At 39.2% G+C, this 14946-nt stretch overlaps 2 protein-coding genes across 3 annotated transcripts; one reads left to right on the forward strand and one right to left on the reverse strand.

The window, feature by feature from the left end:
* Positions 1-1901: 1901 nt before the first annotated feature.
* Positions 1902-12433, reverse strand: HSPD1 (heat shock protein family D (Hsp60) member 1). 2 transcript variants are annotated; one of them, XM_074339670.2, is made up of 12 exons: positions 12293-12433; positions 10999-11174; positions 9616-9868; positions 8130-8212; positions 7448-7543; positions 6949-7042; positions 6520-6688; positions 4926-5025; positions 3682-3927; positions 3108-3282; positions 2638-2816; positions 1902-2536 (listed from the first exon to the last, which is right to left on the reverse strand). In XM_074339670.2, the coding sequence occupies exons 2-12, from the start codon at positions 11170-11172 to the stop codon at positions 2384-2386; spliced, it is 1722 nt and encodes a 573-aa protein (XP_074195771.1). In that variant the 5' UTR covers positions 11173-11174; positions 12293-12433; the 3' UTR covers positions 1902-2383. The 2 variants fall into 2 exon arrangements, with proteins under 2 accessions (XP_074195771.1, XP_019596877.1); XM_019741318.3 differs by having other exon boundaries at positions 12079-12383.
* Positions 12162-14946, forward strand: HSPE1 (heat shock protein family E (Hsp10) member 1). The gene is made up of 5 exons (XM_088794365.1): positions 12162-12251; positions 12345-12731; positions 13352-13516; positions 14523-14612; positions 14695-14946. The coding sequence occupies exons 1-5, from the start codon at positions 12162-12164 to the stop codon at positions 14743-14745; spliced, it is 783 nt and encodes a 260-aa protein (XP_088650491.1). The 3' UTR covers positions 14746-14946.

The raw sequence follows: 14946 nt of genomic DNA on the forward strand, positions 1-14946 counted from the left end.
GGCTCATGAATTTGTTCTTGTCACACACTCCTGCAAATGTTGACTTGGAAAGGCTCTCCACAGTTCTGCAGTGTTCAAATAAACCCTGGTTATTTTCAATGAGCAACTCCACCCTGCCAACATTTGTCCATTTTTCAGTCCACCTAATTGGAGCCTGGACATTGTACTTTGTGGTTTCCCAAGGGGTTTGCATGACATCCTGAGCATATTTCCCCAGAGATGTACCATTCCTACCTTCTCATCTAGTCACTGGTATCTTTAATCTAGACCAAATACTGTTTGAAGTCATCATCTTGATTCTTGATATTCCTGCTTCTCTCTGGAATCTTTCCAAAACTGCAATCACCTTCTGCAGTTGTACAGTTAAGAAAGGAAAAGGGAATTTCCCAATTTTCTCTGGCTGCAGTTTTCAGAGTTCCTTACAATTGTCTAGATCCTGGCTTAGGGACTCATTCCAGCTTGCTCATTCACTTCAACATCACTATTCCCAGCAACTTAAAGATAAAAAAAATGACGCTTAGTATGACTTCCTCAATTCAAGTTGTTGACTGCTAGTAGTCATTAGTACCTAGTTTCAATAAAGAAATTTTATGTAATTTATCTCCATAAGTTAATCAAACCCTGGATCAGACCTGGGGTCTACCACTTAATAGCTCTTGAGACTTTGTGTAGTTACTTCCACTTCCAGAGCTTGTTTAGTTATTATAGCATAAGTTCAGTAAGTAATCCCTAATTCAAGACTGTTTGGAGGGTTAAAATAACCCGTGTTTAGTCCACTGTCTAGCACATAATTTTTTCTCCCATTAAACCTCTTTAGGCTCTAGTCATTCTAATAGCAACCAGAAATCTTAAAGTTCAGGTGTTTGATTCCTTAGCTTTTCTAATCATGTAGACTGGCCTTTAAGGTACAAACTAGATAAACCCTTTCCATAAGGTTTCTTTTCCTCCAAACCGTTTTGCCAGTTCTATAGCCAAGTACATTCTAGGCAAATTGTTCCCCTACAGTGCCTTTTGTTCAAGTCCCCTCTAATGTGTTATTTTTTCTAACCCAACCAAATTAACAAACCAAAGGTATTTCTAGGTGCAGGATTTCAGGTGACATGGGCTTTTGATCTGTGGTGGACTTTATTTTTCCATTTCTGTCCAAGCTGTGTATAAAGATAAGGACAGCAGGAACATCTGCCTCAATGCCTACCTTACACCAGTGGCCTTAGGGCCATAACTGACAAGTTCCTCCCCACCTAGAGCAGATCCAGGTGCTATGCTCCAAGATAGACTAGGTCCGTGGCACAGGTGAAAGTAAAAACTTAAGACATTTTTACACAAGATCACGTGTCTTCAATTTATAATGTAGTGTATCTAGAAAGCAACGTCACCTCTTGCAAATCGGTATCTGCCTCCAACATGCACACATCCAGGCACTGTTTTAAAGTAAACCACACATTATTACCTAATAAATACCAAGTGCATCGAGCAAGAAACCTACTTCCTTTTAATTTAAAGGTGAAGACATTGGGCCATGCATATCAGTTATGGATGCCATTCCGGACTACCCATTATACTTGAATGGCACACCTCTCTCCTTTCCAATGAAGTACATTCATACTACACAAACTCTGCCCTCCTACTAGGAACCTGTAGCTTATCTGTTATGCTGAGGCTTTGGAGCAATAACCATAAACCCCATAAGAAATGACTTAGTTGCCCCTTTATGACCAGACCCTAACACATAAAATATGGTTTCCATGGGATTGAGTTGTCATCTTTTAAGATATATTTCAGTCTGCAGCAGAGAAACAGTATTATAGATGGACTGTTTCCCACACTTGTGCCATACCCTGGCCTCTCTTCAACTGGCTTTCATTTCTCATACCTTCTAGGTTACGGAAAGGCTAACACAATTAACTTTAAAACAAATTTTTATTACACAAAGGTTGTCACATAATTGGATATTTTTCTACTTTGTACACAATTATTCTTACTCTCCACAGAAAGGCTGCTTCTTAACTTCTCATCGGGTGATGGCAAGCACTAAAATCCTGATTTTAACAGAATAGTAGTAAAAATGCCTCAGTGATTTAAGTTGAAAGCAGTACATTGGTACATGGCTCTTGCACTTAAGTCATCAGGAATGTACAAATGTCTTTTTATTCAAAAATACAAAATAAATTATCTGTAGGCATGGACAATGACAGCAGTAAACCATTGTATGTTGTCAACTGAAACCAGTAACTGATGGTTATAGTGATTTTCTTAAACACCAGCCAGCCTTTTATCCAGTCATTTCCTTCAACTGACTTCTCTGAAGTTATAGGTGAGGAGCACTGCCTTGAAGCTTCCTCTCACAGTTCCCATTAATAATGGTAAAGCACAATTCTAGAAATTAGAACATGCCACCTCCCATACCGCCTCCCATTCCTCCCATTCCGCCCATTGCAGGCTCTTTCTCTTCTTTAGGAATTTCTGTGACTACAACTTCTGCTGTAGTTAACAGAGAGGCCACTCCAGCAGCATCCAATAAAGCAGTTCTCACAACCTAGGAAAAAAGTTTGATAAAATATTACTTTTTAATTAGCAAAAAATGAATATGACGTACTGAAGAGTTATTGAAAGAATTTTTTAGAAAGGGGTCAATACCTTAGTTGGATCAATGATTCCTTTTTCCACCATATTCACAAAATCTCCAAGCATAGCGTCATAACCAACTTCTGAGGAACTTTGCATAATTTTCTCAACTACCAATGATCCCTCAACGCCTGCATTCTTAGCAATGGTCATTGCAGGAATTTTAAGTGTTTTTTTAACAATTTCTATACCTACAAAAAAATAAATTTTAGCCCATTTATTTTAGCTCTTTCTTTTGTAAATATTACAACACTTGTAAGAGCATTGATACAGGAAAATTCCAGTTGGGAAATACCACAGATCAAATAATTTTCCCTAAAAGATATAACACATCTTTCACCTCTCCTTGACATCATCGCTACTGTACTTTTGTTATTCTGAAAATTGCTTTGTGATTTGTTATTTCATTTAGTGGGAAACATAATTCTAGCAGAAAGACTAAAATCAGGCCAAAAAGACTCATTTTTAAGTGAATTATTTACCAATTTTTTGATCTTCATTAGCTGGAGTTAATGAGTCCAAAGCTGGAATGCACCGAAGCAGGGCACAACCCCCTCCCAGAACAATGCCTTCCTCAACAGCAGCTCGTGTGGCATTGAGGGCATCTGTTACTCTGTCTTTCTTTTCATTCACTTCAACATCACTAGTCCCACCAACCTAAAGATTAAAAAAATTACACTTAGTATGGCTTCTCCATTCAAGTTGCTGACTGCCAAGAGTCATTAGCACCTACTTAAAAAGCAATGTAAAAAAAGACTGACCGTTTGTTATGATTACAGGATTACACAGCTAATAGGGTGAGTGTAGTGTCCCACAAAAATTAGGCTCCAGACTGAATGGTAACAAAACATTGTTTTACAGCAACTCCCCCCATTACAAGTTCAATTCTTGTTTTAAGGAAAGAATATTTCAATAAAGAAATTTTATGTAATTTATTCCCATAAGGAAGTTAATTCCATGAACAATAGTTACATGGCACTATTAGAGAATACCACAGAAACAAAATCATTCTTGGGCTCAGAACCCAAGAAGCTTATTTAGAACAATGAATCTTACCTTCAGCACAGCTACTCCATCTGAGAGTTTAGCCAGACGTTCATTTAGTTTTTCCTTTTCATATTCACTAGTTGTGATATCTAACTGCTCAACGATTTCTTGAATACGTTTTTCAATCTGAGCCTTGTCACCTTTTCCTTTCAAGAGCATAGCATCATCTTTGGTCACAATGACCTCTCCAACTTTCCCTAAGTCATGAGGCTGAACATCTTCAAGATTTAGAGTCAATCCTTCTTCTCCAAACACCTACAGAAACATTAAAAAATGAACAAATTTTAGGTTACTTTTTTTCATTATACTGAAAGTTTATTAATACATCATGCAGGTGTTTTGATGAAAGAAACATCTTGTGGGGCCAGCCCAGTGGCTCAGGTGGTTGGAGCTCTGTGCTCCTAACACCAAAGGCTGCCGGTTCGATTCCCATATGGGCCAGTGGGCTCTCAACCACAAGGTTGCCAGTTCAATTCCTTGAGTCCCGCAAAGGATGGTGGGTTCCGCCCCCCTGCAACTAAGATTGAACATGGCACCTTGAGCTGAGCTGCCTCTGAGCTCCCAGATGGCTCATTTGGTTGGAGTGCATCCTTTCAACCACAAGGTTGCCAGTTCAACTCCTGCAAGGGATGGTGGGCTGTGCCCCCTGCAACTAGCAACGGCAACTGGACCTGGAGCTGAGCTGCGCCCTCCACAACTAAGACTGAAAGGACAACAACTTTGACTTGGATAAAGGTCCTGGAAGTACACACTGTACCCCAATAAAGTCCTATTCCCCTTCACCAATAAAATCTTTAAAAAAAGAAACATCTTGTAATACTATAATTTTTTTGAAATGGAAGATTTCAAGACCACTGAATATAGTCTTTCATTACATTTCCAACTTCTTACTTAATCCTCAATGTTAGCTTTATTTGAAGAAAAGTGTGTGAACTCAGGAAACTCATCCAAGGTCACACTTTTGGTGGAACCAGGACTAGACCCTAGGCCTAAACTCTGAAGTCCTATGTCTTTTTACTATATTCTTGAAAATAGATTGGTCAATAAGCCTCTTCGTTACAAGATAGAAAAGGGACTGTAGCACTATTTAATCCAACCACCATCTCCCAAACATCCAACAGAAACAAGATTAAGTAAATAAACAGTTCAGATGTTAGTATCTGATTGTGAAAAATGTAAATTTTACCTATAAATTTTAGACCTGGTAGTATAAATAACATCCAGTAAACCAACATCATATTTATTTTACTTACTGCACCACCAGTAGCGATAGCCATGTCTTTAAGCTGGTTCTTTCTATTGTCACCAAAACCTGGAGCTTTGACTGCTACAACCTGAAGACCAACTTTTAGCCTGTTAAGAACAGTAATTAATAAGATTTAAATTTAATAAAAATGCCTGTCTAGTTCTCAAGTTCTGACACTAATGTTACCTAGGAAACCGTACTTTTAAAAAGTTTTTGCTTCCTAGACGTTTGGTCAAATTAAAACAGAAAAGGACAATTTTTCTTCCATATTTGCCAATATCTTTACTACCTTTTTATTAAATGCTGACCTCACAGTCCAGTTGAACAACTGGACCCAGGAGCAAAAATGTTAATGTAAACAAAAAACATTTAAGTCAAATACAATACTATTTTAGATTGTGAAATATCATAATTACCAATGATTAAATTTGAGTCATCTAATAAGCATTTACCCCATAAGTTCTATGTAGTATTTGATTAAGTTGCTATAAAGTTTGAGCAAGCAGTGTTCTTAATTTAGTTCCTTTATAAGTGCCAATATTGCTGATAATAGCCTTAAGCTCACCTGCAATTTGAGCAGGTAACAAATATTTGGAATATACAATCAAAGAAATGTCTACCTAAGACCAGATTGTGAAAGAAAATATATAATACAAACTTCAAAACAGAGCTGGTCTACTTTATTAAGGAAGGCAAAAACTAGGGGGATAAGTTCTGATGACATGCCAAGTAAATCAGATGTCTAACTTTTTAGCTACCAATAAAATGGCTCAATGAAAACTCTGTAGACCTATTGTTTTTTTTATTTATCTCACAATCTCTTAAGGCTTTTATATAATCCTAAAAGCAAATCTAATCTAACAAACATTTCAGGATAAGGAAACTCAGAGCTTTTGGGTCAGGCCTAGGTATGCAATCTCTATTACATACACATACCTGCTATTTCATTTGTTCATTTCCATTATAATAAAATCGGAAAATCTCATTTCTGATATACCTCAATTCTAAGATTAGAGGGAATATATATTTTAATAATACCCTAAGATTCTGTTTACAGCATTTTACCAGTCTTATAGTCAAAAGTAATACATTAAACTACCAATATGAAAAATTAAATGAACAGACCTCAACTTATTTTAGGTTGAGTGCCAATTTGTTTCAGACTATTCATTAATTAAAATTTTCTTTTAACAGATTATGTAAAATTCTGACTGCTGAATACACTTAGATTTGAAGTTTTTAGAATGGCAATTGTTTATCTCTTCCCAAGCAAAATTATAATCGTGAAAATATCTTTTCCAGAAAAATTTTTTTAAAAAGTCATTTACCTTCAGAACAACTGCAAACACTTATAAAAAATAGAAAGACAACACATATAAAAATTAGGCTATGAGAAAGTTGCACAAAATACTAAGGAGATTGGAGCCCCACTCAAAAAGACAGAGCCATTATAACTGGACTAAGGGTTCATAAAGCACACCTAATATACACCACAACTCTAGATACAAACACAAGTGGGTGGAAGTACATGATGGAGATTTCAAACATCAATATAACTGCCTTTCATCTAGAAATGTAAACGAATTATCACTGCTTATTACCTGTTCAAAACGAGTGTACTTAGAGCTTCTCCATCAACATCTTCAGCAATTATGACCAAGGGCTTACGGTGAGCATTGGCAATTTCAAGAGCAGGTACAATGGACTGGACACTAGAAATTTTCTTTTCACTCAATAGAACATAGGCATCTTGGAATTCACACTTCTGACCTGCAAAAACAAAGAATATTTCAGACTAATTTTAGAACATTAATATTCTGAAAATAACTGCATTTAAAAGCTACAAACCAAAGTTCCAGTACATTTTAAAAGTGACTGATAAGTTCATGTTTTCCCTCTTTCATTTCTCATATACATTAACTTTTGGAACACAGAAAATTATTTTTAAAGGTATGACACCAACTAATGCCTGCAGCTTGACACAGAACAAGTACTTTAAAAAAATATTTCAGTTATGGATTTGCTTTTACCTTTCGTTGTATTAATAAAGTATGGAGAAATGTAACCTCGATCAAACTTCATGCCTTCAATAATTTCTAATTCATCATTCAGTGTTTTTCCATCCTATGGAAAGTCAAAGCATTAATGAGTTTCACTAAAAAACACAAAAATTGTTAATTATCGACAAGATTAACAAATAGACCCCACATGTTGTTAAGGGATCCAGGTAGGAGTATGTAAATACCCAGGGCATCCAACTCCACTTCTGCAAAAATTTCAAGAATGTATGTGAATTATTTTTACAGCTAGAAGAAAACAGCATTCAAGTGAGGATAAATTCATTCGTGACAACAAATGATTCACACAAAACACAGTAAGCACTCAATTCTTATACAGATGCAGATATTACACATAAAGGAATAAAAAGATATACTTTGGAAACACATATAGATTGAATTTTTATATTAGAAAAACTAGGTTTTGATCATCAGACACATCATCTCAAGCTATCATGAAAAACATACTTGCCTTTACTGTGATGACACCCTTTCTTCCAACCTTTTTCATTGCATCAGAAATGATAGTGCCAATTTCTTTGTCTCCATTTGCAGAAATCGTAGCAACCTGAAATAATCAATTTACTTTTCCAAATTAAAAGATAAGGCTGGTGGTGTCGTCCTCAATTAACTCCCCTTCCTTTTCCTAGTAACTTCCAAACTGATACATCCATGGGGGTGAGGGGAACAGACGACAGGGGAAAGGGGACTTCATGGCATAATACTTCTAATGAAGTATTGGTTCTCTTTTCAACTCATTAATTGGCTACATTGTTTTCGAAAGATACGAAATAAATATGCAATTATTCTTTTCAACAAAAACAAAAACAAAAAAGGCTAATCCCATTACTTTTTTCCCCTTGGCAAAGGATTCATTAAAACATGACAAAAAATGATAGGCCTTTGACAATGGCTGAAGAACATTTTTCATACATACAAGTGAGTTACTCATAGAATGCAGAACAAAAATGGCAGCCCATTAAGACTTGTATCACGGCCACTGCATTATTTTCAAATGTTTTAGCAGTAAGAAAAATGCTTCCAATGTTGGCGATTGGATAGTATTGTTATTTTTATATTGATGTATGATTATGGAATAAAATCATGTTACTAAATTTTTTTTTTAACTTTAACATATTATGAAAAATCCTTACCTGAGCAATTTCTTCAGGGGTTGTCACCGGTTTAGACTGCTTCTTAAGTTCAGCAATTACAGCATCAACAGCTAACATCACACCTGGGTCAAGAATAAATGCCATTACACCGCTTATGACTAACTCCATGTCATGTAAAAATTTTGATTTACATAAATGTTTTTATGCCTTAATAGCCTATACATTACTTCTGTGCCAGTACATTTCCAAATCACATGGAGTTGGATGGAACGCACTGATACAGGAACTTTAATAAAATTCCATAATGCCAAATTATTTTGAAAATTGGCTTAAGAAAAAAAATGAGGTGTACAATTTCAAGAATCTCACTATTCAACTCGTTCTGTGTAAGTCATTCCCAATCCAATCATGTTGCATGTTTCTATTTGGATCACCCAACACCTCCCCTCAAATGAATGACACAAAAAAGGACCAAAATGGATTAGTTCCTTACTTCCAACAAGGAATATAATTATCAAGGATAAGGAATTTCTTGCGGCTATGCCCCTGCAGGTCTTAATTATCCAAAATTTCCTCATTTAATGCTATTATGAACTAACAAGATATTTTTGTTTTAGCACAATATATTCATGAGAACCCCATTTTGTTCAATTGGGACTAGTGCTAGCTTTCCTTCTTCATTTTGAGCAATGTTGCTGCATGAAAAAAATTCAAAGCAAGGTGTATAATAATAACTTTCTTTGGGAAGTACTCTTAATAACCTCAATAACACTTGTTAGTGATTTACAGTCAAACTGCTTTTCATGCAAGACATTTCAATGTTTGGACCTCAAACTTTGAAACTGATGGGATGATGACAATACATCAGTATGCCTGGGAGGCCAATTCTGACAAAATGGTATCCCCCCCTTTACTGAAAGTCTCCTAGTTTGGCCAATAAAACACCCTAGAGATACATGGCCAATTTCATTTTCAAGATAGGAAAACAAAGTTTTAGTATACAGCTAATAAAAATGACAGGATTTAAGTCTGTATCACCATCTGCTGGGGAGCAGATCTTTACAATAATAAACAAAATGCAGAACAATAACATAATATGTCCTATTATGAGGTAAGAAAAAAGTATTTAAAAAAACAAAAACCGGTTGACATCCTCGGATGACCTAGTTTGTGGTTAAGCCCTACTTTCCAAATAACTAAAGTAAAACATACAACATCAAAACCATATAATCTCTCTGTTTTAATCCCCACAAGTTTACTATTTTCAAGATACACAAGTATATGCTGTATCTTCCAATAAACTGTTGGCTTTCAGGGGGAAGGGTTAGGGGAGTGGGGGGGGGTCTGACGACAGGGAATGTCTTAGTCACTTTTCCCTGCTTAACAACATACACAGCCAGGTATTCAATCATTATATGCTGAAGGAATACTCAGCGTTAAGAATTTTTAAGGGAAGAATCAACTTTCTAATATAATTTAATAGACAGTTCAAAACACTGGGGGGACAATGAAAAGACATTCCTACCTCTCCTGATTTCCACTGGATTAGCACCTTTACTAATCTTCTCAAAGCCTTCCTTGGCAATAGAGCGTGCCAGTACAGTAGCAGTTGTGGTACCATCCCCAGCCTCTTCATTTGTATTATTGGCAACATCCTGAACAAGTTTAGCGCCAATATTTTTATATTTATCTTTTAAGTCAATCGACTTTGCAACGGTCACACCATCTTTTGTAACTTTGGGACTCCCCCAACTCTGTTCAATAATCACTGTTCTTCCCTACAATTTCAGAGAGAAAAAAAATGTGACAGAATCACACACTCAAAGTACTAGTTAGCTTAAAACAGAAAGAGCAGTTTTAATAACAGGGTAATTACTTGAAAGCCTCAACATGATTTAAAAAAAAAAAATCAGATCTGCAGCATGCATCTCAAGGGCAAGTTCACTGATGTTCTAAGTTTACAGAAAAAATGACCTCTCTATTGCGAAGGGCACAACTCTGGATGAGGAATTATATGAGATAAAAAAACCTAGAGACTAAAAGATAACATTTTATGAAACAAGAACACAGATAAAACAATATCAATTTGGTAGATTATAATGAAATTCCAGCTTATTGTTCACATAATTTCTAGCTAAGTTTTATCCAGTGCCAGCTATTTTGAAGTTAATGTGAACACATACTTTTAAACTTGCTTTGAAATTTGCTTATTAAAATACCAACAGCAATGCAAGCACAGTACACTCTTTCAGGGTTGTTTGACATTAAATCTCAAACATGTGCAGGGTATTGGCAGCTTTTGGATTTGAAACCAAGTTGCTATTTGGGAGGCATGCAAATGCCACATTTTATACAATTTGGATCACTTTGATATCTGAAATGTGCACAACCTTTGTCTTCCTCAAATTATTTATTACCTTTCAACTCACCAATCTCTTCATGTTAAATGAGACTTAAAATTTTAAATGTGCTTTGGAACAGAACGGACAGCCGAAAAACACTGGTGAAACCAGCACCTCCTGAGATATTACAGGAGATAAATTATGTTCTTCCTTCTATGCTTGGTACTAATGGACTGGAGAAGAATCCAAAATTTAACTCAAGTAGGCAAGCAAGATTAATTCTACCTTGAGTTTAAGGATTCACCTTGAGTTATGAGTTACCACTGGATTCTATGACACATTGTATAAAATCTCACAAATTTGGCAGAAGTTTAAGTTTTAAGGCCATTATATATAAGCAAAAGAAAAAAGATTAACCCATAATGTGGAACTCACATGTAAATTGGATTCTCTCAAAAAAGGATACCCACAGTACTGTTCTATAGTTCAGTGTGACTATTTGCCATCAATAAATTATTCCCTAATTAGAGTACTATTATAAATTACAACAATAACAATACTGATACCTTTGGCCCCATAGTAACGGCTACAGCATCCGCTAAAAGGTCCACACCTTGAAGCATTAAGGCTCGAGCATCTGCACCAAACTTTACATCTTTGGCATACGCCCGAGTGAGACGAGGTGCCAGTGCCCTGGACACTGGCCTAATCTGGCGAAGGACTTCGTGTAATCGAAGCATTTCTGGGGAGGAGGAGAAACAAGCATTTCATCAGTACAATAGTAGCATTACCCGAAGCAGGTTACAACACCTGTGCAACTGAACAAGAAATGTTAGCCGCGAGCTGGGTTGGCCTCTGCCACCCACTACACCTGGGCCACAGAAGGTGCCACAGCTCCAGACCACCAAGTACCAGCGCAAGCTTGCAAGGGCTGTCCCCACGCCTGACCTACCGCACTGGCAAAAGGCACACCCATCTTCTTGCTCCTGGCCACCTATCCCTGCCTCTCAAAACAAGTTAATCTTTTACCGCTAAAAGGGCCTTCAGAGCAAACCCACTCCAAACGTGCCCCTGAGAAAAGCCTGCAAGAAAGGGGCAGATCATAAACCCGGTGGCCGGTGGAGGAAAAATATTCCTGACGGTGCAAAAATCTGCTGAGTAAAATGTGTCTTCATGTATCCAGTCGGGGTTACTGTATCTGAGCAGACTGCTAGGCCGCGATGCTGGCGGCCGGGGCCCCACGTGTCTTTTCATCCAGACGCCCCGAGCAAGGTCAAGGGTGGAGGGGCCGAACCCCGCCGAGTCCGCGGGGCCAAAGGCAGTCTCCACGCGGCTGGGACTACCTTCCCCGAATCTCTGCAGTCGGCCAGGAGTGGGCTGCATCGGAGGGCCCATGTGAATACACTCCCCAAATTCCACACACTCTCCTGAGCAAGCCCTCCCTCCTACGCCCTGCCCCGGCGAGCGATCCACGCCGCACGTGACGGGCCCCCGCATGGATCCGCGAGGCCTGGGCCAGCGGGCCATGGCCTCCGGCACTGGCGGGAAACTCTGGCTCTATCCCGCCGGCCCACTCAGGCAGGATCGCAGCGGGGGAAGGCCCGGTCCGAGGCGCCTGGGTGACACGGTGCGGGGAGGCCGCATACCTGCGGGGCAGCAGCACGGCGTGCGAGCGGCAAGGAAAGCCGTCGGCGGCGAGTGAGGGACAGAGTACAGGGCGCACACGGCAATGAGCTCGTGTCCCCTCCCTCCACCACTCCCCCGCCCCGCGGCACAGCGTGTGCGGGCGCCTCCCACTTCTTTCCTTGGCCGGAGCCCGGCAATCAGCACGCGCCGCGCGCCAGCCCCGCCCCTCCCTACCCGCGCCGGGCCGGGCCCGCGGACTCAGCCCTCTCCGGCCGGCTTAAGCTAGTTCCCGGGCTGCGCTTGGTTCCAGAACTTTCCGGGGAGCGACGCTCTCTCTGTGGGTCAAGGGTCAAATAGCGTCATTTCCGGGAGGAGGCGAAGGGCTAGTACTTTCACCTCCGCAGGCGGCCTAGAAAAGCCTAGAAAGAGCTCCTCTTTTCTTCCGTCTCGCGGTCCTTGCGTCAGTGGCCTGCGCAGAGCCCCCGGGGACGAATCGCGGCGCGGGTCGCGGCGGCCGCCCTCTTTTAAGGGGAGGGGCGGGTGGCTGGAGCGAGCGCGCCTGCGCGCTGGGAAGCGTTTTTTAAAGTTCACGTGTCTAGAAAACCGGACTGCAGGTCTCTCCTTGCGGCCGCGGCGCGAGAGCAGAGTACGAACTGCTGCTGCCGGAGCCATGGTGAGTCCGCGTGGGCTGGTGGCTGGCGTGCCCGGGTGAATCGGCCTGAGGCGGTTGTCGTTGGGCCTAGTAGGAGGGGTAGGGGGTCACTCAGGGGTCGATATCCGCTCGAACCTTGGAGAAGCCAGGTCCTGCCGACCTTTTCCTTTGCCGTGGGCTCTTTGCACGCGCGTGTGCGGCGGGCATGTAGGTTAGGGGGCGGGAACCCAGATGCACGCGTGGCGGCGGACTCGCTGCTCCTGCAGGGCCTTTGTGGGTGTGTAATGTAAAGAAAGCATGGCTATAGGCGGAGAGATTGACTTAAGTGTGTGCTGAACATTTTCAGAAAAACCTAAGGAAGGAAAATGCGTGACCTTGGAATAAGCTAAGGTTGACTTTAAAGCTCGTTTGGCTGCTGACCAGAGGAGTAACAATGACCCTTAACACACATAGGGAATTGGAAATTAACTCGGAATATAGAACAGAACGTTCAGTGGGTTTCATGAAAGAATAATTGAGTTGGGGCGTTATCTTGGAAAGCCACATGTGGTGTTTGATAGTGTAATTTACGATGGCATTGCCTGTTCAGAATATAATTGCATATTCTTTTTGTTTCAAATCAAACATTTCTCTCTCTACAGGCAGGACAGGCATTTAGAAAGTTTCTCCCCCTCTTTGACCGAGTATTAGTTGAAAGGAGTGCTGCAGAAACTGTAACCAAGGGAGGCATTATGCTTCCAGAAAAATCTCAAGGAAAAGTATTGCAAGCAACAGTAGTAGCTGTTGGATCCGGCTCTAAAGGAAAGGTAAATGGGGGCTAAAATGAACTATTTTTTATGTGAAATGGACAGAAAAAATAATTATTGGTTATTATTAAAAATAGCTTTTTAAGTAGCTTGTTTTATTTTCACGATCATTCTCTAGTTCAATCACGTCTAATTGTCTCTTAAATGAAAATGATTGTAAAATTGCTTGTTTTATGTGATAGAGAATTTGAGGATATTAAAACCACAATTTATGCTTGAAGATAATCGGGGGGCTTTTAAGAATTGAGGGGAAATTTGAATTCTTGGTCTAACTTCTAACTCTGAGATTGCCCTAGTCTTTTAACTAGTTTCACCTTACTTGGCATACCTATGAAAGGAACTGGTTGGACTACCCTCCCATATACTTTCCAATTAACTGGTTAGACCTCAGGACTCAAAGTGTCAGGCAGAATACACAATAAAATGCCGTTGGGGTCAAATATGTTAATTGCTCCAGGTGCCTCAGAGAAAGTTCTAGCAAGGAGCTATCCTGGAGTCAAGAATAGGAAGCTTTGGGGGAGTGGGCACTGTGCTTCAATCCCTCTCCCCAAATCTGTATTTTGGAGGAAAGGAAATTGAATCTCCAAAGAAGTATTTTCAAATTCAGGAAATTTGAAAAAAAAAAAAAATTTGTATGCTGATGTTAACCATGACCATGTATACATGGTTTTAAAAACTAGTTTATTTTACATAGTCCATAGGTTATGTTAATATTTAACCATTAAAAAATTAGCTTAAGTTAACTTGGCTTAAGTTAGTTTTCAAGTATAACTCCTTGAACTTTTACACTGAAATCAGGTTTTGGTTTAAGCCACTGTGTAGGCATTATTTCAAAATGTAACTACAGTGGTATTTTTGAGTCAAGAACTACAATTGTATAAATCATCACACTACCAAGTCCTTCTTTAACAGTTGATTTGAGTAAGTACTTGTGATTAATAGAAATTAGTTGTAAATATTTGGTGAAGTAGATGTCTTTGCTAATAAATATTCTTAATTTCTTAAGGGCGGAGAGATTCAACCAGTTAGCGTGAAAGTTGGAGATAAAGTTCTTCTTCCAGAGTATGGAGGCACCAAAGTAGTTATAGATGACAAGGTAGGTAAACTTAAGAGGTTTAAAAACAAGTTAAGTATTTGCTTTTGTCTTAATTCTTAACTAATGGTTTCTCTATTTGCAGGATTATTTCTTATTTAGAGATGGTGACATTCTTGGAAAATATGTAGACTGAAATAAATCACTACTGACATGGCATCACGTGAAGCTGCCCATTCCACTGAAGTTCTGAAATCTCATCATGTAAATAATTTCCATGTCTCTTTTGTAATAAACTAATGATATCCAAAGTAATGACATCTAGTGTCTCTTAAAATTTAGTTCCACTGTACTGATATAAACATTTCCAAATAAAAATATACAAATAAATGGTTAA

This window comes from Rhinolophus sinicus, chromosome 17, assembly GCF_057876585.1.
Source record: "Rhinolophus sinicus isolate RSI-liver-muscle chromosome 17, RSI-T2T, whole genome shotgun sequence".
NCBI classification, from domain to species: domain Eukaryota; kingdom Metazoa; phylum Chordata; class Mammalia; order Chiroptera; family Rhinolophidae; genus Rhinolophus; species Rhinolophus sinicus.

Coding starts and splice junctions, on each gene's coding strand:
- HSPE1 (XM_088794365.1), top strand. CDS start 12,162: ATGAGCTCGTGTCCCCTCCCTCCACCACTCCCCCGCCCCGCGGCACAG. Junction 12,252..12,344: donor CTTTCCTTGGCCGGAGCCCG/GCAATCAGCACG, acceptor GGCTTAAGCTAG/TTCCCGGGCTGCGCTTGGTT. Junction 13,517..14,522: donor GATCCGGCTCTAAAGGAAAG/GTAAATGGGGGC, acceptor TAATTTCTTAAG/GGCGGAGAGATTCAACCAGT.
- HSPD1 (XM_074339670.2), bottom strand. CDS start 11,172: ATGCTTCGATTACACGAAGTCCTTCGCCAGATTAGGCCAGTGTCCAGG. Junction 7,043..7,447: donor AGGGTGTCATCACAGTAAAG/GCAAGTATGTTT, acceptor GACTTTCCATAG/GATGGAAAAACACTGAATGA. Junction 5,026..6,519: donor AGTACACTCGTTTTGAACAG/GTAATAAGCAGT, acceptor TGTTCTTAACAG/GCTAAAAGTTGGTCTTCAGG.